Source organism: Vanessa tameamea, chromosome 27, assembly GCF_037043105.1.
Source record: "Vanessa tameamea isolate UH-Manoa-2023 chromosome 27, ilVanTame1 primary haplotype, whole genome shotgun sequence".
NCBI classification, from domain to species: Eukaryota; Metazoa; Arthropoda; class Insecta; order Lepidoptera; family Nymphalidae; genus Vanessa; species Vanessa tameamea.
This window is the reverse complement of record NC_087335.1, coordinates 7,819,954-7,843,602: the sequence shown is the minus strand read 5'-3', so window position 1 is coordinate 7,843,602 and position 23,649 is coordinate 7,819,954. Positions and strand designations below refer to the sequence as shown.

The window sequence follows — 23,649 nt, the reverse complement described above, 5'->3', positions numbered from 1 at the left end:
GACCAATGGACGTTAATTATTCAACATCAGATCAGTTAATCTGACTTAGCTGAAAACTTTCGATAAGTCGAAAACATTTTACACCAGCAGTGTACGTAATGCCAGATGTCTGGCGCGGCGCCAGGCAATCGGATTGTTTTCTTGACGATATTTTATTGTTGCTTTACTACCAACATCGGGCAGTTCGCAAAAGGTACGCTCATCGTAAAACAAGTCATCATTTTCTATTAAAAATAAAAACGAGCGAGCGGAATGTACCGGTTATCTAACATGTGTTCTTTTATCCACTTCTAAGAGTAGTATTTACGTACGTACATATATATCGTAATAATTGAATAGTTACCGGTTTTGTGCCGGGATTGTCATGGATATAGCTTTTCTCCTACGAAGCTTAAATACTATCTACTTCATATCTTATCACATAAATAAACTTCTACTTGATGGTAGTGCATTATGCACATCTGTCTGAGTTGGTACCAGCCATCATTAATCCTATCGTTACTAAACATTACCTTTGATTCTGAAGGGTAAGGTTAAAAGTGCCCAGTTTAAAATAAATAAAATGAATCACACATCTTAGATCTCATAGCTGACGGCTCATTAATGGTGTAATAAGTTCTTTCGCACTGGTAGTATTTAAGAAAATAATATCATCAGGCGACCTATTAAGTCTTCAGCCTTGAAAAAAATAAAGCAAACTTAATTTTCTTATACAAAAATGATACGTCCGCTAAATTATCACGCGCAAACGACTTAACAGAATCAAATAAATCTTCACGTATAAATTACATCATGGATGAAATACAGGACAATTTTAAACGGCCCGGTTAGCTTATAAGGCTTAACTTCGGAGCCCCGGGTCGGGTCCAATAAGTTATTACGTTTTTCTGTTGAGAAATTCACCGCGTCCCGTAATCGATATCTTTTGGGAGCATATCAGTTATAATTATTTAGCTCATTAAACATTACGTCTTGCTTTGCAGAATGGACATATAAATATGACAATAATATCATTAAAACGTTATTACATTTTGTATTTACATTTTCTCGTTGGAATTAATTTAAAACTTCATAAATACACTAAGCTGTTCATCCGCGTCCAAACTTAACAATTTCGCCACGCTTCGAAATTATAGCTCCCTTAACAAATACTCTTTCTACTGTGATTTTTAAGTCGGATTAGTAGACTGAGATTACCGCATTTAAACTATCAAACGAATTCAAGCCTGAATTTCCATTTTATTTATTGCACGTTTGCTTTCAATTTCAATTGAAAAATATACAGTTTTCTCTCGTGCAGATTCATAAAGCAAAAACATTTTGGATAGAATTTCTAGATATAAAAAAATTCGTACGTAAATTTAATAAAAGCTTTTATAAAAAGACTTATATTGTATGCAGTCAAAAAGAACCCCTACTCCAAATACATTTAGTTACAGAGGTACCTAATCGAGGTCACTGTATAAACAACTCAAAACAACAGTAGTAACCGAAGCCGCTCCCGAATGCACGAATTATCGTCAACTTATTCGGAATATATCTTACAAGGAAACTAATCGATACGATTCATCAGCGGCTGGCTGGCTTCCAAGCGGTCAAGGTCGCATTACTCACATCTCTGAAGTCGGTTAAGTACGGAAGAATCCCAGCAGTGCTATTCTGTGAGAGGTCTTTTCGTATATCACTCGTGAGATGTTAAAAACCGACTTATGGTGATAGCTATTTTGATTCGTTCGCGCGTCAATTTCTGATATATCACGATCGTGTTCTGCGTTGTGTTCCGACACGACAGCTTTACTGATATGTAATCTAGTTAAGCGGAATCACTCGCTAATTCGTTTATATTTCTTTCTATTAACTAAAATAAATATTATATTATTTTCTGACCAAGCTTGTCTGAAAGATATATTAACATACATATTTCAGACACCCATGCGATAAAACGTTAAAGCTGTCTTTGCAAGCTTTCGCGACTTTATGATATTTTATGAGACAAATCAAACATATACAACGAATTGGATACTTATCTCACAATCTTCTTTACATTTCATCGACGTCAACTATACACTATATAATATTAAACCTATCATTAAAGTTACTAGTTAAAAGTTTTTCATGACAAAGTTTCCATACTCCTTCAACTTTAGAGACTTCTCTGATTATGTGAAGCGAAGATCTAGAATCACTCCTGTGTAAACTCTGTATTGTACTTGTTATCTTCCCAGTCAGTTGAGACAGTGAATCCTTTTGATAATGTCCCATATTTGCGCTTCGAGATTCCCTTTGTCAGCGCCGCTGGAATTCATAGCGTTGTCATACAGTTCCGCATTAATTCCTTTTGACGCTGTTGAAAATATACTTTATTAACATGCACTTAGAATTAACATTTTACAAGATTATAAGTTACCACTTAGAAATGTAGATTCTACCTATACATCTTCAAGGATGTCAATCTTTTGAATCAACTAATTAATATATGTACAATATAGATGTACATGTTTAAATAAAATACAATCGAGTGAGTTTACTACTATGTTTGAAAAACAACCAAATCACTCGACGCTTCTAAATCCTCTATATAAATAATGATTACCTAAATTCGGGGCAAAACATTTTATGAATCAAGTTGATTCTATATTTAGGACCATTCTACAAATTTAATAGCACACGAGTCACGACACGTCTATCGAATAATTAATTAACATTAGACCTCACTGAAACAGGCTGCACGTTCGTTACATTTAGTTAAATAACGCTGCAACGCACATCCATTTCTCCCTTTATTAAATTTTCCTTAGTTTTGTTTCTTGTCTTTGTTTAGCAAATATATGTGCTACCTTTGATGATAATTATCTTAATGTTTTTTTTTGTAACAAACTAATTTGTCCGTTTTCGTGTATACGTCAATTATTCAGATTAAGTTTATTTTCGATGAAGATGCTTGCTTGTTTTCATTTCTAGTCAGAATCACTATCATAGTATTTTTTTTTTCTTAAGTCAGTGTACGTAGTAAGTTTTGTTGTTTTCTTTACATTTTCGTTCAGGTCGAAATATAATGAAATGCAAAATCCATGGGCTAAGCTACAGCTAAAAAATAATGTCTCTAACACCATAAATCACTAATATCCTACCACAAAAAACGACGCAAATACCGTTCATACGTACGTCCCGCGAGGGTTATCGTACGCCATGTATCATTATTATTGTATGTTGTCTAGACTTCACCTGACCCCATACGTATTACCTATATATTTGTATATAAATCTTTGTATGTTGACAAATCATAAACCATATAGAGAGAGTTTTTACAGAATTTGTGAGAATAATTAAAATAACAGCCTGTAAATTCGTGCTGGACGAAGTTATTTCCTTTTGAGGTTGAGGAGCTTTCTCCAGACATGGAGGTTAGTGGATATACATATGGACTTTTTATCCAAGCATAAGCACGAGATGTCTTATACACACTGATTAAATATCGTCAAAAAATATGAAATAATTTTAGTTCAGCTTTATATATTTTCAAATAATGAAGAAATTAAGTTCCTGTTATCATTTTTATAGCTATATGTACATATTTAAAGTATACGGGCATACGGGCAAATGGGCCACCTGATGGTAAGTGCTCACCACCACCCATAGACAATGGCACTGTAAGAAATATCAACCACCTCTTACATCGCAAACGCACGACCGCTGCTCTGTTTCACTCGCTTTAAAAGTGAAGCGAGGTGCGAATTAGCAATAGCTGTTCGCAAGAAAAAGACCAGCCGACGTAATTATCTACTACTTACCGGAGTACCCACCGCATACATGCTACGCGCATTCAATCAAATCCTCGACTTTACAATATTAACGTATATTATCGTACATCATTTCTCATTTTATTTACTACGTTAGAGATCTTATCCCGTAGGCGTACCTACGTAGTCGCGCCTCTATCACCTTAAACTACACGTAAAACTTAAAACTAAGGCAATCAGATTTATTTATTTTACTCTTATATAGATCGCTTCACGCACACTAGGAAATTTCGTAAGCAAGCGTCACTCACACCAAATCACACCGATATTTCAAAGTGGAAGGGCGCGTCTTCGTTAGTGAACAAACTGTATATATGCAGGAGTTAACGTACATTATGTACGAATACGTGTCCTCCCATGATGGGTCGACATCTACTATACATAATCTATATATGTCCACGTCCTCGTGATACGCTCGACAACAAGGAAGCTTCCGACTCAATGAATTGGAATAATTAGTGAAGCAAATTATGTTGCGAGATTATTTATTATTTTTAATGAACTCGGATCACGGGGAACATTTTTAAATTAAGTAATTCCATCTTTTGACTTAACTTAATAAGTTCTACTTCATAACTATATATGTAACTTCAGACTATTCCTCTCGTATTTGTGATTAATATTGAATTGAACCCAAACCTAATCGGACACAGAGCTAATATAAATCAATGTTCTTAGTGTTAAATTTAATTCTATAAAAAATATATAATAAAATCAGCTGACAGAGGAGATTTACACATCTCTAGTTTTTTCTTTTTGATGTCATTGGCGATAGCGTTTGCTTATAGTAAAATAACCCTTAATGGTAATACATAAAGGCGATAATTGTCTCTAAAGATCATTAATGAGTCAGAAGGGAGTCCTGACTGACTCACTTGGCATAAGTCCATCGCCGGTTAGAGATTTAGTTTAGGGTTTGATGCCCTTTGGCAGTGTCCTATCTGATTAATTAATATATTGCTTTTCATCGAGCTACGGTTTATGTTACTCACAATATAAATTAAATATATCTTGTATATAAATAAATGTTTTTTTTTTATTTTTGTAACGACGATCATATAAATTCTATATGGCTATAATTACTTTGATATAATTTAGTGGGTGGGTACCATCCACTCATCACAATTAATACGACCAAACAGCTAAATACTAGGTACTGTTGGGTTTCGGTTTGAAGGGTGAATGAGCCAGTGTTACAAGGGGCATAACATCTCAGTTTCCAAGGTTGGTGGTACATTGGCGATGTAAGGATTGCTTAATATCTCTTATAGGGCAGTGGTAATTAATACCAGTGGCCTATTTGCAAGTCTGATTACCTAAATTAAATATAAGACATATACTCTACATATCGTTCCTTGTACGCCGATTTGAATTCCAGGTTATCACTTGAATCAATACCTCATATAAAGCTTTAACAGGGGTAAAGCAAGTTGCATCATTTAAATTCCACATAACATTTCTCATAAACAATTGGCCACGAGGGCCGCTGTACCCGAAATAGTACTGTTTGTGGATCGATGTCCGACCGGAACCGCCTTCTATTACCGGCTCGGCCCGACGTGCGCCGATTATCCGCTGAACGTAGCGTCAACACAAAAATCGAAAATGATATATTTTTTTATTTTAACTTCCTGGGGCATGATAAGAGTAGAATTTCAAGGTCCAGTACCATTAATACTGTTCAGTAAGTTAATAAATATATTTTTAAAGAAATATAGTTTCTTTCCGATAAAACTGTGTTAATTTTTATTTAGTTTGTTTTATATATATACAAATTATGTATATTATAATAATATCTATATGTATACATGCAATAAAAGGTTTTTATGAAATACTACGATAATGTAAGTGAAAATTATTATTCTTATGCATACGAATATGCTGATTGCGAAACTTGAAAAAAAAAAATGTTTTTCTGACGCTACGTCACATCTGCAACGACACGTGGCCATATTTATTTCCATTGAAATGGTTTAAACGAACTGTACCGACCCCCGACCAGCCTCATTGATGTTCTTTATATACGTTATTCAACCACAGCAAATCTTACGAGATACGTCAACCTCTAACACAAAAAAACAAGTCCTTTTTATCTTAAAAAACTTTAATTTATGTCAACATTATTTTAAAAAAATACAAAATTTTACGACAACAAAATTGATTAACAATAATACTGAGACATCTCAGTTAGATAAAAGTAAAAACCAATAAATATCATTGATCTCTAAATCTTAATTTTTGTCAGATGTAATGTCTAGTAAAGGACCTTCGATGCACGTGTCATACTTAAACTTGACCAGGCTTATTTTATAACTCAAAAAAATGCATTCAAAAACTGCTTTAAACAATGTAACATCATTAAAATATATTTTTTATGCAAGCTACTGTGTGCAAATACAAAATATACAAATTATTGGAGACGCTATAAGCATTCTGTGACTTTTCCATCAGCCAATTAGTAAGTGGCTGCTGAAGGAATCGAAAGCATTGAGCAAATATTCTAAGTATCTTTGAATTTAATTGCATTCACTGAAAACCAGACAAAATTCACAATACAATGTTTCCGAGTTCATTAGAGACTTACGTACTGAAAAAAGCTAGCAGTTCCTACAGCAGTGGCTCTACATTCAAATCCTGTAATATTATTACGATCTTCGGTCATCATCCACATGGTATCATGGTTAAGCTAACATCACCAAACCACGTGTTATCAGTGTGGTGGAATAAGTTCCAAAACCACTCTAAAATAAGAAAAGGTTTTAATACATCAGTAGGCTTTGTAGGAAATGTACAAGCTTTTACTTTATTTTGACTATACAGAATCCGATCTCTCTAAATTCGATTCGTATCTAAGTACCTACACGAAGAAGTATATTGCAAAGCGAATATATTGTTGTAAGGGGAAAACAAAATAGTAACTACATTCCTTAGACTTTTGATGCTCTCCCTAAAATAAACCAGACCTAAGACACTCTAGCTAGCCATAAAACATTACCATACCAGAGAAGTTCCACCAGCAACCACGGAAGTTCGCAAATAGAAATATGTGCGCACGCGCGAGACGCGACAACGTTTGAGAATGCGCGCGCGTCAGTTATTTTAGAAATTATAATGACGCTGTCAAGTTCCATACAAGTGTTCTTCGCGGGGAATGCAACGTAGTCCCGAACGAAAATCTTGGCAGCGCTCGCGGTAGCGTTTGTTAGTTGCTGTTAGCCGTTCATTGTTTAGTAATAACAACGTCACGGCTATAATTTTATGACTTGTATTTTAGCTAATAATTAACTTAGGTTAATGAATTTCATTTCATATGGGAAAATCGGTGCGCTAGAACGTATACGTTAGAAGAATAGTCGAACCGAAAACTTGTAACTTGTTAACTAAACTGTATTAAAGAATACTTTCAAGAGCCTTTACTCGGCGAACAGCAATACTCACTATTATTGTGTTCCGGTTTGAAGGGTAAATGAGCCGCTGTTACTTCAGGCACAAGGGACATAACTTATCTCCCAAAGTTGGCGGCGCATTGGTGATATAAGGAATAGCTAATATTTCTTACATCGCTAATGTCTATGGGCGGTGGTGACCACTTACTATCTGGTTGCCTATTTGCCCGTCCGCCTACCTAAATCAAAAAAGTCGACGAATGTCAAAAGTAATATTTCATAACTATGGTCACGGCAAATGGCCTTTACTCTAACAGTCTCATATAATAAGACGACACAATAATAAACATACAAATAGCCTCGATAACAATTCTCATCCGAGGTACGAATTCGGAATTTTCGTCATTTTTAGCGAGTCGGAGTAATCTGTGGAATGTCGGGACCGCTATACAGTCTTGGGGGCGCCTTGTCCCCTTCGCCGTTAATATTAATGGTCCCATGGTGGGGTGGATCTTGAAGAAAAAAAAAACTTTTCAGGGAGCATTTTGATTGCATATGGACATTTTCTACATTGGAGGAAAACGCTCCAAGATTTTTTGCAAGTTTTTACTCAAAATATGATATAATTATGAAAGTAACTATAGCCAATATGCAAATGAATATTATTTATTAAGACAATTCGAAAACGATATTTCAGTCATATTTATAATAATAACATCAAATCAAACACAAAAATACACAGGCATGAAAATGTAGAGATGAAAATTTGTTTACTTTTGCGATACAAAAAAAAATTTGAATGTAAATGGCGGATACTTTTAAATTCAGCAAGAAATCACTTCGTCTAAATCTCGTGAAACGTTGAAGACCAAAGTTACTAAAAAGATTTCGATACGTGTATCTGTTAAACGCTATAATTATATATGACTTTCTTACAATTCACGATCGTGTTCTGCGATGAGTTCCGAGTTTGATCTTACTGAACAGCTCGACAGGTTTCACATTCAACTATAACTAAACGGATAATAAAAATATATTTCCATGACTACCGTTTTCCACTAATTGCGTTAATGTATTTAAGTTAAGTTAATGTATTATTTATACATAACCAGCACATAAACTTTAGCAATCCGATAGCGCTGCGTAATGATTACCACAAGAGCATCGGTAATTAAAACACGTCCTTGACCCGACGGCCGGTAATTAAACCTTATAGAGCAGTTAATTTCTATTACGACCTCATAATCTGATAGGCTATAGGGGATAGAGTATAGGGAATACTATAATTTCGCTGATGGAAGAATCTTTGTTTGAGTTTCGCTGATAACACCTAAAGCCGTTGGTCCTGAAAGTATTTCCCATTGCATCAAACATTATGCTATTCCTTGTGGATTATATCCTATAAGAATATAATCCACACACACGTGTGAATTTTAATCATGTCCAGTAAGCTAATCATCATTGCAAAGGACTATAAAAGCGTTTACTATATAAATACGATTTAAACAATAAAATCAAAATATTCTTTATTCAAGTAGAATCATAAGGGCACTTTTCAATCGTCAGTTGAATTAAATGTCAAGCTACCAGCGGTCCGGAAAATAGATTCTAGTGAGAAGAACCGGCAATGAACTCAGTAGTTTCACTATTCCAACATTTTAATTGCCTAGAAATCAATTAACACTAAATCAACGCTTTTTATCTTTAATACAATCTTGTTTTGAGTAATATGCATAATTTATCAATGTTTTTTTGACATGAGCTTTTAATAGGCCAAGTTGAAATATATATGTTTACTAGTACGTAGTAGTAGTTACAAAGACCAATCCCAACTTTAATAAGTTATGTGCATACATCACGCGATATACAAGTATAATACACACATACGTAGTTTACATGTCGTGTCAACATATCAGATGCATTTCATTTCAAAAGAATCAAAACAATACCCCTAACCCATCTTGATGATGAATGAAAACGAATTAAATCAGTACAAAATCTGGTGTCCACTCACAACACAAAGCTGTTAACAACAGAACCTCGCACTTACTGCGATACCGACGGGGCACTCGGCCGTGGATAATCGAGAGCTGACCTTGACCCACGACACCACAGTATTAAGACCAGAACATTTATCGGGGGTCCTGTTTTGATAAAAAACAAATGAAATTTCATTTTAAAAACAAAAAAAACTATTGATAACATTACGAATAACATTTTCACGTTCATAAAGTAAGTGGTTCTATTAATAATACATTTGATAAGTAATTACCACCACTCAATAAAATACCTATAATTTGTCAAACAATTTAATTAATAACTGTAGTTCTTTTTTTTTGTTTAACAACTTTCAAATTCAACACATTTGTAAAATAAAAGACATTGCATTGCATATCGAGTATTTTTTTTTAACTAACTTTTTGTAAAACGTAACGTTCCGACTCCGAAGTCAACAAATCTTCCCCGGGGCAAAGTTTTTGAGTAACGGACAAAAATTAAAAGGTGCATAGTTTGTATGTACCGATTTTCAGACAGGATATGTAAATTATTAACATACTCATAGTTATTAAAGTTTGTTAGTTAAACGGTCAGCTAGCTCCAATTTTGTAAGAAAGTAAAGTACTTTTGTTAAGCGGAAAAAATAACTTAATTTAACAGCGAGTAATGTAATATCGAGCAGACTTAAAATTGGTTTCATAGAAAATTAAATTGAAGTAAACAATCAGCGAGTAAGTAACATACATTCATGAAATATCTAGGCAGATTAAATTTTAGCTTATGAATATTATTTTATTACAAACTGCTATACAATTCTGACCAAATAATAATTAAGTATGGAGACTTTTTTTTTATTTTTTTCTAATCTTCCTTGGTTTAGTTTCTGGCCAGGATTGGTGTCGAATTTTTTATACGGCCGTATAAAAAAGGCCGTATTAAAGTGTCGATATAACTATTGAGCTGATATTTCTTGCTAACCGAATATTTAAAAATAATACCATCTAATTACTTGCCTTATTTAAATAGTGGCAGAGTACATTTCTCGGTACTATAAATATGACAAAATTATTCAGCAATACTATCCCTAACCTAAAGCCCTACCACTAGTTAAAAGTCACTAGTTACAAGAGTCTACTTGAATAAAGTATAATTTGACACTATCTAACGGCATATTGCTGCACATATGTTCAGATACTATAATGTTTTAAAGTTGCGTTGGAAACATGGTCGGTACAATTATCACTGGGATGTCATTATCGCATCCTGCCGCCGCCGATATTATTGTTCACTGACATTTCTCCTAAATGCTAAGCAATTGTGTCAGTGGGAACGACGGAACAAGGTTATACGCTGCATTTGTTGACTGCACATACATATACCTATATGATGTAATTATTACAAAATTATCTGTGCTAGCAATGCCTTCGGCAGATTTTATGTCAGTTGTGAAAAAACGGTATGTAGGCTTTATGTTGTACACTTTGTAACAAATACACAAAATTGTAGCGTCTGTCTGTAAAAGTCTAAATTGCTATTTCAAAACGAGTAAAACTTACCAATGTAAACAATTGAATGATTACAGGTACCGTTTAGTATCAATCACATCAAAATCGGTTAAGTCTAACAGAAGTTTTAACAGCTTATAGTTTTTAATATTTACAATGTACATATTAAAAGCAGGTAAAAGAAACATCCTGTAAATTTCCCACTGTTGGGAGACCTCTCCCTTTAAGAAGATGGTCTCGAGTTTATTCCACCGTGCACGAAATTGATTATAAACTCAAATTAAGCACATGAAAACTCAGTGGTTTTTGCGTGGGTTTGAACCCGCAAACATCAATATTACGATGCGTGCATTCTCACCACTACACGCCGCGGCTCATGTACATATTTGTTTAATGTTATTGTATAATTAGTTAATTAAAATTAAAATTCAATTTTTAGAATATTTCGTTAAGCCCCCGAGATAGCATAAAAAACATTGTTTATCTCTCTTTGCTATTGTTAGGGTTTAGGAACATTATTATTCCATGTATTCCACGCGATAAAACCGCGGGGCACAGCTAGTATACAACGCACAGTTTCAATTCAATAGAAGTCAATAGATACGAGCAATAAGGACAAGAAAGAACTGTGATTTAAAACTGTTATTCTGTTATTACATGAGCTTGCGAAATCGAATCGACCAAACACATCTACTACGTAATGATACTCCGCAAACATCGCGGAACGAGCCGTGCGGAAATAACCAAGTTTCAAGTTCACTGTGTGGGCAGAGAGAACGCTTCAACTTTAAATATAAATTCCTATTAGAGAGGGAAGCACGGGAAATCGATAGATACGAAGTGTAATCAGTTAACAATAACAATGTATTTTTTTAAGTTATAGGACAACTTGTTTACGACGTGTTTTAAATTCATTTATTTCACAGAACACTTTGAAGGGTACTCAGATCCTAAGGGTGACAGAGTTATATGACATTCTCAGCCAGTAAAACCCTTGCGATGGCCATCCTCGACACTGATCTTAGGGCTGCTGGACTATTTTCACATTAAAACACAAGTCTTCAGTGTGATGAGAGTATGTTTCAAGGTTAAATTTAATTGAACCATTTATTTCTACCACGTGTACTGAATTGATCGCATTTTATCCGAGTTAGCCTATGAATACGACAACGTATGGACACTTGACGATCTTTAATAATACTAATTACACGTTTATTAAAACGTGACGAAACAAAAATTAATTCTATAGGAAAATCGCTTTTCTCGTGGACACGACTCCCCGAGGAGGGTGCGCCGTTGGCCGCGCCCGAAATCTCCGAACCTCCCGTCACTCCTACACTATCAATGTAATAAATTGCTCTTCTGTTTGGGGTTTGTTTTAAAAATAAAGAATACCTAAAGTTCCACCGCCCTAAAAGCAAAGTTTATGTTTATTTTTTACAAGCGAGTCGCTTAATTCTAGACTTCTCTAAAATGTTTTCTAATTTTTACATTTCCCATGTCTTATACATACAAAATGCAAAACAAAAACCGGCCAAGTGCGAGTAGGACACGCGCACGACGAGTTCCGTTCCATTAACTATACTAACTAAAAAAACGGCATAAAATCATGTAACCAAACAAAAGATATTGTATATGCCATAGATATTTGGAACAAAATATTCATTCTATTTATGAAACATCAAAAATATATTTTAACCGTGAAAAGTTTAAGTTCGAGACTTTTTGCTGAAGTAAGTTCGGCAGCCGCGTTTTCCATTTCATATTTAATATCTGAAAGTATTTTAGCTTCAAAGTTTGAGGCATATTCTCATACCATCTAGTTTATAATTAAACAGCCTATATCGCGGCGATACCGGGTCTAAGACTTTAATCTTATACGGAGTGTCAGTAAAAACCTAAAAGAGGCATTATAACTTCACTTGTAACATTATATTAAGGGATTTAGTTAGTGTTTTGGTAGAGTTAAAGTTACTGGAATTATCATGGATGTTATTAATAACCGTAATTGAATTATCAACAGTATACTTATATGTCAAAGATACGCGTCTCCATTTTTCCTTGGCAAGTCAAAGCGGACCAACCGGTAAAAACAATGTATCGAGGTCCGTCGAGTAAAACATGATGAAAAATATCACATTGGACCAGCGTGGTTAAACTCCCAACCAAAATAATTTTTCATCAAATGTAAACCTATTCCCAGCAATGGGATAATGGCTGTTTCTTGTACTTAACACAGAGCTGTATATATTTTCTAATATCTATATATAAATAGTCAAAGAGAACATATTAGAGCTTTTGTCGATCTCTAGTGCTATGAATATAAAGTTTTATAGTTTTATATATTTTTATGATGATGGTCCAATTTCGTCAATAATACATAACAATATAATTTTCAGTGAAACTTCTTTTAACATAAGGTATATATATAAGTAACTGTTTCTGATGCCATAAGGTTTCTCTGCAAACACTTGTATTGATTTGCGCGTGTTTTTATATTTATAAATTGTGTTGTTCGCAAAAAATAAAGAAGTCACGCTGTGGCGCTACAGCGAACGTCATTTGCGTCTCAATTGCGTCCAGTAGCCCAATTGCCTTTATAAGAGTCCGATCGCCTTTGACTCGTGGACACTCATTCTTAATATTAGCTGACGTTACGAAAATCATACGCTCAGACGTCATCTAAATAGTGTAACATTTCGTAATTGGAAATATAAAACAAAAAGGTCAATGTACTTAATATAATTTGAGAAATTTACAATGAAATTAAATTAAAATACCAAAGGGGTTTTCTTTCCAGTTTTCGGATGACACTCTGTCTTATTGAAAAGTTAATGAGATACTACAATGACATTAATTGAATAGTAAAAACTTATAATCTATCTCACGAAAACGAACATAATACAATTAAATGAGCTCTTTATTAAAGTTAAATATACGTCGATTAATTTAAACACTATCTTTGAACTAGAAGACTCGCTATCCTTTTTTCACCCCACACATGAGAAAGACATAGCAATAGTCAGTCGTTTAACCATTGTTCATCAAACTCATAATTTGATGTGAAAGCAATCAGCGAAGAACTGACCTAATCAGAAGCCTACGGTTTTACGTGCTTTCCGAGACACGAGACTACTAATTGTCATCTTTTAAAATACAATCAGTTACTCGAAGTTTATCGACAGAAAAAACCAGTAGCATATCACTTACTAGAGACGGGAGTTGAACCCAGTACATAGAGATATGGCCTTATAACCACTAAATCGATCTAAATCTAACTATAACTAAATCGAATCGACTAATCGGGCGATATGCAAACATTTATAGATGAATGGACTAATAAATACTATCGAATTTGCATAATACAACCACTTGACAAAATAATTGTCATTACTTGCTTACAAACCTAGTTTCGTAGCTCGAATTACTATACAAAAAAAAGATAACTATTCATTCAATTTAAACATGACCAAAAGTAGAAGGTCAGTCAATACTTAACGTCATAACTTCATGTATAATAAATAATTCAACTTTACTATATAAACATATCATTATATAAAACGTATATATTACCCAAAATATAATAAATAACAAATCCACTAGACGAGTTAGTCAAACTCAACGGACATCCGAGTTAAACGTCGCGAGTGCAAAAATTCCAAAACACATTAGCAACTATACACGTAAAATCGTACGCAACGTACGTACGTACAATTGTACATTTGTAACGACACGTCCTACCCGCGCGGACGGTCCCGAATCACTCCCGAGCTTACAGCTAAAGCTCTGAAACTGACTGAAAGTGAACTTCACGCTTTACAATACATGCTTATGGCTGATTTGTTATTTAAAATGTAGTATTGTGTATGTAATACAATTATATGTTATACGCTTGTTTCGCCTTTGGAAATTAGTTTTTAACCTAGAGTTAATATTCGTTTATTTTCGTGTCGAAGATATAATAATTTAATTGTATTCAAGTAGCCATTTTGAAGGGTCATTTATAGTTATATGAATAAAGTCAAAAAGTATCTCACTCTCAATAATAATTAACTCCAATAAAAATATATATATATATCATAAATATACATTTACATACATCGCGCACATATTAACGGACGCTATCTATATTATATTTTACGAAATAATTTGTCTTATTTATTGAATGTTTTTTTTACAATAAGTTATAAATAATTTGGTTGGTATATGTTTAAAATTATTATGTATATTACGGCCTAGCTAACTTGGTGGTACGGCTTTGTGCAAACCCATCTGGGTAGGGGTGGTACCCGCTCATTAATTAGTATTGTAGTGTACCGGTTTGAAGGGTGAGTCAATGTAACTACAGTAGGGGATGCAGTCCCGGGATCCCGGATCCCGAGATCCCGGGATTTTCAGGACTGGAATAAGGCCGGGATTAGATTTGTCCATACCCGGAATTTTCGGGATTAACGAAAATGCTGAAACTTTAGATGCATTGATGTCTTTAAGGTCTTATTTTCGTATTAATATAATGTTTTCTTAGTAAATTTTTATGTTTAAGATAATTCAAGTCATAGTGCACATTGAAGTGTTAATGATTGTGTTTTATTTTATAGTAACCTAAAATTCCTAATTGTTTCCTAAGAAGAATTTTATGTTTAATTTGTTAGTTTTAAAGATGATTTCAAGTTGAAGTTGTTTTAATTAAAAAGTTAATGTTTTAGACGTTTATTTTTGTTTTGGTTTTGTTCACAGTGACACGGAAGTTGACGAAAGACTGCTGAGTTTAAACAAAAATGACTTTTTTGTCGTTTTTAATACAAATTTTCAATCCCGGGGCTATTCCGAAATCCCGGAATTATCTTTGTTCAAGCCTGTAATCCCAGGATTGAAAATAGGGGCCGGGATTGCATTCCCTAAACTACAGGCACAAGTTCCATAGCATAGTATCATAGCTTCTACAGTGTGATGTTACGAATGATTTACATTTGTTACACCAATTTCTATGCACGAAAGTGACCAGCTGCTGTCAGGTGACCCTTTTGCTAGTCTGCTTTGCTCTACGGACGATTCCGCATCGATTGTTCAAAATCTAATACCGATACGCTCTCAAAGAATAAACAATCATATATTTATAAACGAGTATGCGCATCAATATAGCTAAACAAAACATGATCGCATAGAATAGTGACAAGAGTACAGATTGAGCCAGCCGCCCGTGGATAGCACCAGGGGAGGCCTAAGACGGGCTGTTTTGTTTCAGATATATTTTACACTATCACCCCTAAGTCCAAGTGTCTTCTAAACTGCAAACGACGCCACGATATAAATTGGAATCAAATATTGCTTCCAACATTCATACTAACCTATATAAGTCATACAATAAATATATTGTATTATGTTTGAAATGTTGTACAATTATAACACATAAGGAACTAATTACTTTAATGTCGAATGGACTTTCATAGACATACTCTGTAATGCAAATGGTGGAAAAGAGTAACTACTGAGTTTCTTGCCGGTTCTCCTCGATAGAATCTACTTTCCTAATCGATGGTAGCTTTAGATTCAACTCATCACTGTAACATGATTCAAATGTGCTTTTATGATTCTACTCGAATAAAGAACATTTTGATTTTGATTTTGTCGAGTAAATTTCGTGTATTTCAATGCTGGGCAAAGCTAACTACCCCGCTACGCTATTGCAAAGTGGTGGCAACCTGATTAAGATACTCAACTAATACGAATGTTTTCTTCATTCAGAACATGAAAATACAGTTTAAACACTCCGAGTCTGAAAACGAAATATTCGGTCGCAATCCATGTGTCCACGTGCCCTAACCACTGGCCCATCTCGACTCATAAACTTTAATAACGATGGATTCCCCGTATTTCGACATATATTTAATATATATAATAAAACCTCTTTGTTCTTAAAAGCGCGTAGACCGACATTCCTATTCGTAACTACAAACGATCCAGCATATGAAAACGCGCCACGGCCACTCGGAGGGAACAATTAAAAATCTATTTATACACACATTCGACGTATGTATGTATATATTTTACAACCCGTCGGTGGTTCCGTCGGCTATTATACGAGATTTTCATTTACATTTAAAAAATTAAACATCTTTAAAAAATACATCTGTACAATAAGAATCCTAAGAAAGTAAACGGAAGCACTGAAAACAAATGTTTTTTTTTTCTTTTAAAAATTCCACGAGAATAATTGCTCTCGTACATGAGTAGTAATCAATGTAAGATGTCTTCCTAAACGATTTCAGCCAGAGTGTCTCAAGAGAAAACCAGAACATCCTTAGTACAAACTAATATTATAAACAAGAAAGTAACCGTCCGTCTGTTACTACTGAACTTCATTTGATGAAATTTGGTAATAAGCAATTTTAAACTCAAAGGAAGGACATAGACTACTTTTTATGCCTCCTGCCTAATACCTAACGACCGATCTCAAAAACGGGAGCAAAGTCGCGGGCGACTACTGATATTTAATATAATAGCAGTCAGAGTAGCGAAGTCAGCTCTCATAATATGATATGATCTGTGTCCGATAGTTTGAAGTACTTTAAAAGCTTTCAAAAGTACGGTTAAGTAACACTGCATTGAGAATTACTTAACAAAACAACCTAAGTTTTGCTGAACGTGGATCTGCAAACAGGACACAAGATTTCCACTAGATCAAAATGTTCAACTATAAATATATATTATTTTTAAAATATATACGCTAAATTATATCAAAGTATTTAAGTTTTAACGTTAAATTAACAAATGTTTACATTAAGACCAAATAATATTGACATCGATGATATTTATTATATATTTTAATATGATTTTACGCGAATTCGTATGAAGATAATTTTGTTCGCCTAATATTCAGAACTTTTAACTTCCTGCATTATTCAATGATCGACAAAGTTCAAAATTAATGAACTCATTTTATGTCGAGGGTCAAGGGTAGATAATCCGAGAAAGCGCAGATATAGAGCACTGGATGTGGCCCAAGTTAATGTCACTCATATTATAATGCTAGACATCCACTCGATACATAGCGCTACTTATATTTATATAGCTTTTAGATTTTTAATTAACACCATCACTACAACCGGTGATATATTAATGTTATTCATGCGGCAAATAACAGAACCTATCCATCTATCTTATTTATCTCCAAAAATTATGATAAGGAAAACGTCAAAGGCTCTGTTCGGCTTAGGGTTGACTGTAATTGTTACAAAGAAAATATGGTAAAGTCATATAAACAACACAAATAAACTAATATTAAACAATACAAAAACAGTACCCAGTTATATTCTAACTAGCTGCGACAATAGTGACAAACATCTTATCCGACATAACCCATCAACCGGTTTTTGTACGAAAGCCTAGCGTGATATACCCCGAAGTCTGCACATTATCTGTAATAATAAATATAAAGTTACTATATTTGCTATGACCTACTTCGAACTAAACTGCGGTATAATTTAGAAAATTAATAAGTGTAATGCTTACATTTTACAATTTGAAATTGATCTTTGCAATAACTAGTTTATTATGCAGTGTTATCGCGGTGGACGACAAACCTAACCGTCACTCATATCATAATGTGTGTCATTAGTCCGCGGGACAAATGAAAAGTCGTTGCCAACAAAAATAACTTTGTTATGTAAACATTTTAATACTGGAGTTTTCGCGCGTAGACATTTCTCGAGTGAGTCACAGTCGAAGCGTGACGGTTGATCTTTATAAATGATACAAACGGACGGGACACTTTTATTTGGCAGCTGAATAATTGCATACGATTGCTACGAGCATAGAAAATATCACAAAACAATGTTTTTCTTTAGCATAAATATATATATTATATTTCTTTTAAGAAACCTTGTGATAATTTTTAACTCAACAAGATTTATATTAATAGTTTTATTAAATGGATTTATATATTGTCAGGTCTCCTACCTAGCTCCAGGAGTGGATATAGAACACTCGTTCAGAACGTGTCTAATCAATTTAGATTTTTTAATAATATAACAAATTATACACTTGTACATAAATAAATACAAAAACTGTTTAATGTCTTTATGCATGTACATTAACAAAAATGATATCTGCGTTTTCATTACAATTGCAAATACGTATTTATAAAAATATTTATATATTCTAGTCTGCGATCAATCCCCTCCTTAAAATCAGTAGGTATTACCTTAACCCCTCGTGTAATTGAAAAGAATGAAATACTTACACGAAAATAATTTATATATTGACAAGACTGTTTACGTGTGAAAAGCCATCATTAATACAGATATCGTGTCTATAAAATGATCTTAAAAAATATACTATAAATACAAGAACAACACACAACACGACACAAACGACTCAATACTTTAAGTATTACGTCAGTTAGGAATTCGTTCAGGAGCTCATTAATTATTACAAAACACACAAAATGTTTAAGTAAATTAATTATATAGTTCACACTAGACAGTATACAATAACAAATTACTATTTTACGAAACATTTAGCAACTAGGGAATAATTACTGCGTTATTGTATTGTACGAAACACACTAACACTATGTTTGTAATTAAATATTAAAATAATAACTACCTTTTCCGCACTTCAATTTCTTCGTTAAATTAATATATTTCGTTTTGGAAAACAACATTAACCAAACTGAACGAAACTTTGAGAAACGTGTAACGTTACGCTAACGTTTAACGTAATGTAGTGCTAACATTACGTACATCATTCAGTCGTACAATCCACTCACTCACTAAGCCACATCTAGATAATGTAATTCCTTAGAAATACACAACAAAAGCCTTACTCGTGCGAGTGCAAGGTTTTCCTTCCAAGTCACTGCACATCGACGATTCTTATTACTTTTCAAAATGGATCTGCGTATGGGGATTGACTCTTTATTTTTTTAACGTTACGTTTTTTTGTATTCAATACTCGTTCTCTCCCTCTCTCTCCTAAGCCGATTTTAAAGGATAGGTATACATATGAACTATGTCATAATTTTGGGCCCCTATAACGTCAGATGAATTTCTTATGAAACATAGGTGAGAACGTAACAAACAAACAAACAAGCTCATTTCCGCAATCATAATATTATACTTAGAATTTTTGTACTTTTAGTGAAACTCTTAATCGTGCAATTCATTCATGCTAGTAATAATTAAATCAAATCAAACTAAAAGTATACATAAGTACAGGGGGCATATCTGTCCCCGCTACCCACGCAAGGGTTGACCCGCGCCATTAATGGGAACGGGCGACTTCATCGAGTGACTGCGCTTACTCCGAGCTATTATTTATCCAGATTGGATCGTTCCATTATTCTATCACGATAGAGAAACGGTAGAAACAAACTGGGTTCTACGCGATCACGTCGTAAAAGATAGTAATGCATTGACAACGTTCGTACGTGTTGCTAATTTTATTACAAACTACGTTATATGAGCTACTATTGATTTATACTGGTTCGTTTTTTGCCCAGAGGACCGGAATTGCTATTGAACGGGGTTAATGTCAATTTTTAATTCATATTTATATATAATTAAGGATTTAATGTTAATAATTCTTATGTAAATAAAATATAATAACTATTATAACGACAAAGTTAATAATTTTAATTGATAAATATAAATATTACGGACGCGTAACGCATACGTAAATATCTTATATATTTCAGTTAAGATAAATCGTTACATAACCATTACATTATTGATTAAAGTACAACATGACAAACTGTCTTTAAAAAAATTCGGCGTGGAACATATTCAACTCTTATAGCGTTGCATCGCAATTTTTAGTCCAAAAAATAAATAATAATAATACAACAACCATTTCCCCTCCCCCGCATCATCAGCGGGGGCAATATGATGCTTAATGTAACCAATGATCATACTACCTTTCGGCCTTGATCCTGTTCGATATTCATCCCACAACTAAATCCTAATCAAATAAATTTTTAAAGTTTTTTTATCTAATTAGCTATATTATAATCACCACACTTATTTCAATTACGACGAATATATTTTACGATACCAACATTATTTCTATTAATTAGCATTAACTTTAGCAGCCTTTACATTTCCAACTGCTGGGCTAAAGCCTCCGCTCCCTTTGAGGAGAAGGTTTGGAGCATATTCCACCACGCTGCTCCAATGCGGGTTGGCGGAATACACATGTGGCAGAATTTCGTTGAAATTAGACACATGCCGGTTTTCTCACGATGCTTTCCTTCACCGCCGAGCACGAGATGAATTATAAACACAAATTAACCACATGAAAATTCAGTGGTGCTGCCTGGGTTTGAAACACTGGGCCATCTCGGCTCATTCATCATTTATATTAATAATTTCATAAATTTTCTCTTATCTTTATAAAAAATAACAACTCCCTCTTATCTTATAAGCAAACATCGTGCAGAATATTTAATATGAAAAATAAATACACGAAAACTAAAATGTACGCGCCGTCAAATACGATTCCTGTAAATTGTACGTCACGCGCGATTTAAACTTACCGGTCAGAAGTGAGTAACAAATGCTCCCGCAGATATCTTTGGGTACGAAAATGTCAAAGGACATGTACAACATGGAAAACAAGCACATGTGCGTATACATGCGATTGTATAGTATATTTTATATCAAATATTCTTGGTCCGCGTATCGTAGATTGGCCAACTTAGGTGGTGATATACATATGACGCTGGCGGCATTGCCGCTGTATGGCAAAACTTATTTTCGGAAGAGTACGTTTTGTCTTTAATGGGTTATTTTGGTTCTAGAGGAAGCATCGAGGAGGACTCACCTTGAACGGCGGCAGGTGTTAACGTTTGGTCCCACGTGTCGTCCTCCGCTTTTCGAAAACTCCTCTCCACTGAAATCAAATGTCAAATTAAGGAACGATTATATCGTATGTGTATCTATGTGTAAACAGTCTTCTCTTATATCTTCTCCGGCCATTTTAGAATTGTCATGGTGAAGCATGCTTTAAGCACGAACTGAACTCTCTTGAAATTAAAGGGGTATTCTGATGGTATCAAAGATATTCGTTGCATAATTTTCGAGGTCTTAAATACTCGCCCGTTATTTTTTATGTTAAAAAATGACGGGCTTCAAGACTAATCTATATACGATATTTCAACCCCTATTTCAACCCTTAGGGGTAGAATATGCAGAAACGCTTAAATATATATCTACTGATTTCTAATCAGTATCCCAACGATAAATAAATAAATAAATAATGTTTCATGTTTTTAACTTTAAAAATGGCGGACTTCCAGACTATCCTGTATACGAAATGGCTTCCCCTATTTCGCCCCTTAGGGCTAGAATATCCAGAAACGCTTAAATACGTATCTACTTATTTTCAATCAGTATCCTAAAAATAAAGTTTCATGTTTCTAACTTAAAAAATTACGGACTTTCATACAAACTTTCAACCCCTATTTCACCCTCTTACGGGTTGAATTTCCAAAATTCTTTCTTGGTGGATGTCTACTCAATAAAACGATCCTACATACCAAATTTCAAGGCCCTAACTTTAATATTTTAGGCTCGGCGATGATGAATCAGTCAGTGAGGACTTGTTATTTAATTCGACTTTGCAACGACTTACAATATAAAGAAGACAGAAGATAAATAGGGTAGTCGTTACTCACTGTTGAGGAAGTTGGCGGTGCCCGACGACTTCCTGGACTTCTTGTCGCCGGAGTCGAGACCTGCACAAGGAGCACGCGGGGGTTAGTGGGGGGCGCGGGGTGCGGCGCGGGGCGAGGGGTGCGGGCGCACTGACCGGGCGGCGGGTGCATGCGCTCCATGAAGCGCGACAGGCGCTTGGGCGGCGCCTCGCCGTCGAGGCAGCAGCCCTCGTCCACGGCGCGCGCGCAGGCGCGGTGCACGCGCAGCTTGCAGTCGGCGCACACGTAGGCCTGCGGCGCCAGCCCCCAGATCACCAGGTCGCAGTGGTGGCAGTGCGCCACCGACGTCAGCGCCTGCAGCTGCAGGTGGTGCCCGCGCACCACGAACTGCGCGCCAGCGACACGGACACGGGTTATGCGTGTGCCGAACACAACGTGATCGTGCAAGAGGGACTGGACCGATGCGAATTGAATTCGAAACAGATGTAGCGCTAAACTACTACCTGAGAAGCATCGCTTGAAACGGAACATTAGACGGAAAACAAAACCGAAGGCAAATTTATGCCATGCCATATTTTATGTTATTGAAATATTTCGCCTCGATGCAATAATAAAATACAACTCACGGGCTGTGGGTGCTGCTTGGTGAGTTGCTTGAGCCTCTGCTTGTAGAGCTTATCTCGCTGGAGGAACGACGCGCGGGAGCCCCCCACCGCCGCCGCCACCGACGCCGGCCTGCACGCGTCGGTCACATTTACTTTTACTTACAATCGATTCACAACGGGTTCTATTTATTTCGCACAGACTTCAACATTTATATGAATACTAGTTATCGGCCGCGGCTGTTCGTCAGACATTAACCATAAAAGAGTAGCCTATTAAATTCAGTTCAATGGTTCGGTCTGTCTGTCTGCAACAGACATGAGTTACCTTCGCAGTTATAATATTAGTATAGTATGGTAGTGTTTAATTTGACCATCAATAAGTAAGTATAATGCTTCTATGTTGAATAAAGGAGTTTGAGTTTGAGTATAGATGTTTGTTTATTTGTTTTGTACGTGTGTGTACGAGTGTCCCAGGAACAACTTTATCAATTTTACTTCCGTATGTTAACGAATATAGAGATCGATTCACGAGGACCCTACAGGTTTACATCATTTATGAATATGAGCATTTTTTGCAAATTAACTGACGTCATTATGTTATTTGTCGATGAAGTCGGAAACAATTGAGCGGACCGAAAGACTCCACGCGCACCTGGCGCTGTGAGGCGATAAAATTGTATGAACGTAACGAGAGCATGCTTG

At 35.0% G+C, this 23,649-nt stretch overlaps 1 protein-coding gene across 1 annotated transcript in view; it reads right to left on the bottom strand.

The window, feature by feature from the left end:
- The window catches only part of LOC113392114 (rho guanine nucleotide exchange factor 11), a 175,124-nt gene that overhangs the window by 98,825 nt on the left and 52,650 nt on the right, over positions 1-23,649 (bottom strand). The window contains exons 15-18 of the mRNA XM_064219348.1: positions 22,969-23,077; positions 22,498-22,729; positions 22,364-22,423; positions 21,511-21,579 (exon numbers count right to left, since the gene is read on the bottom strand). Coding sequence (XP_064075418.1) covers positions 21,511-21,579; positions 22,364-22,423; positions 22,498-22,729; positions 22,969-23,077 — 470 coding nt within the window. The remainder of the gene's footprint in view (positions 1-21,510; positions 21,580-22,363; positions 22,424-22,497; positions 22,730-22,968; positions 23,078-23,649) is intronic.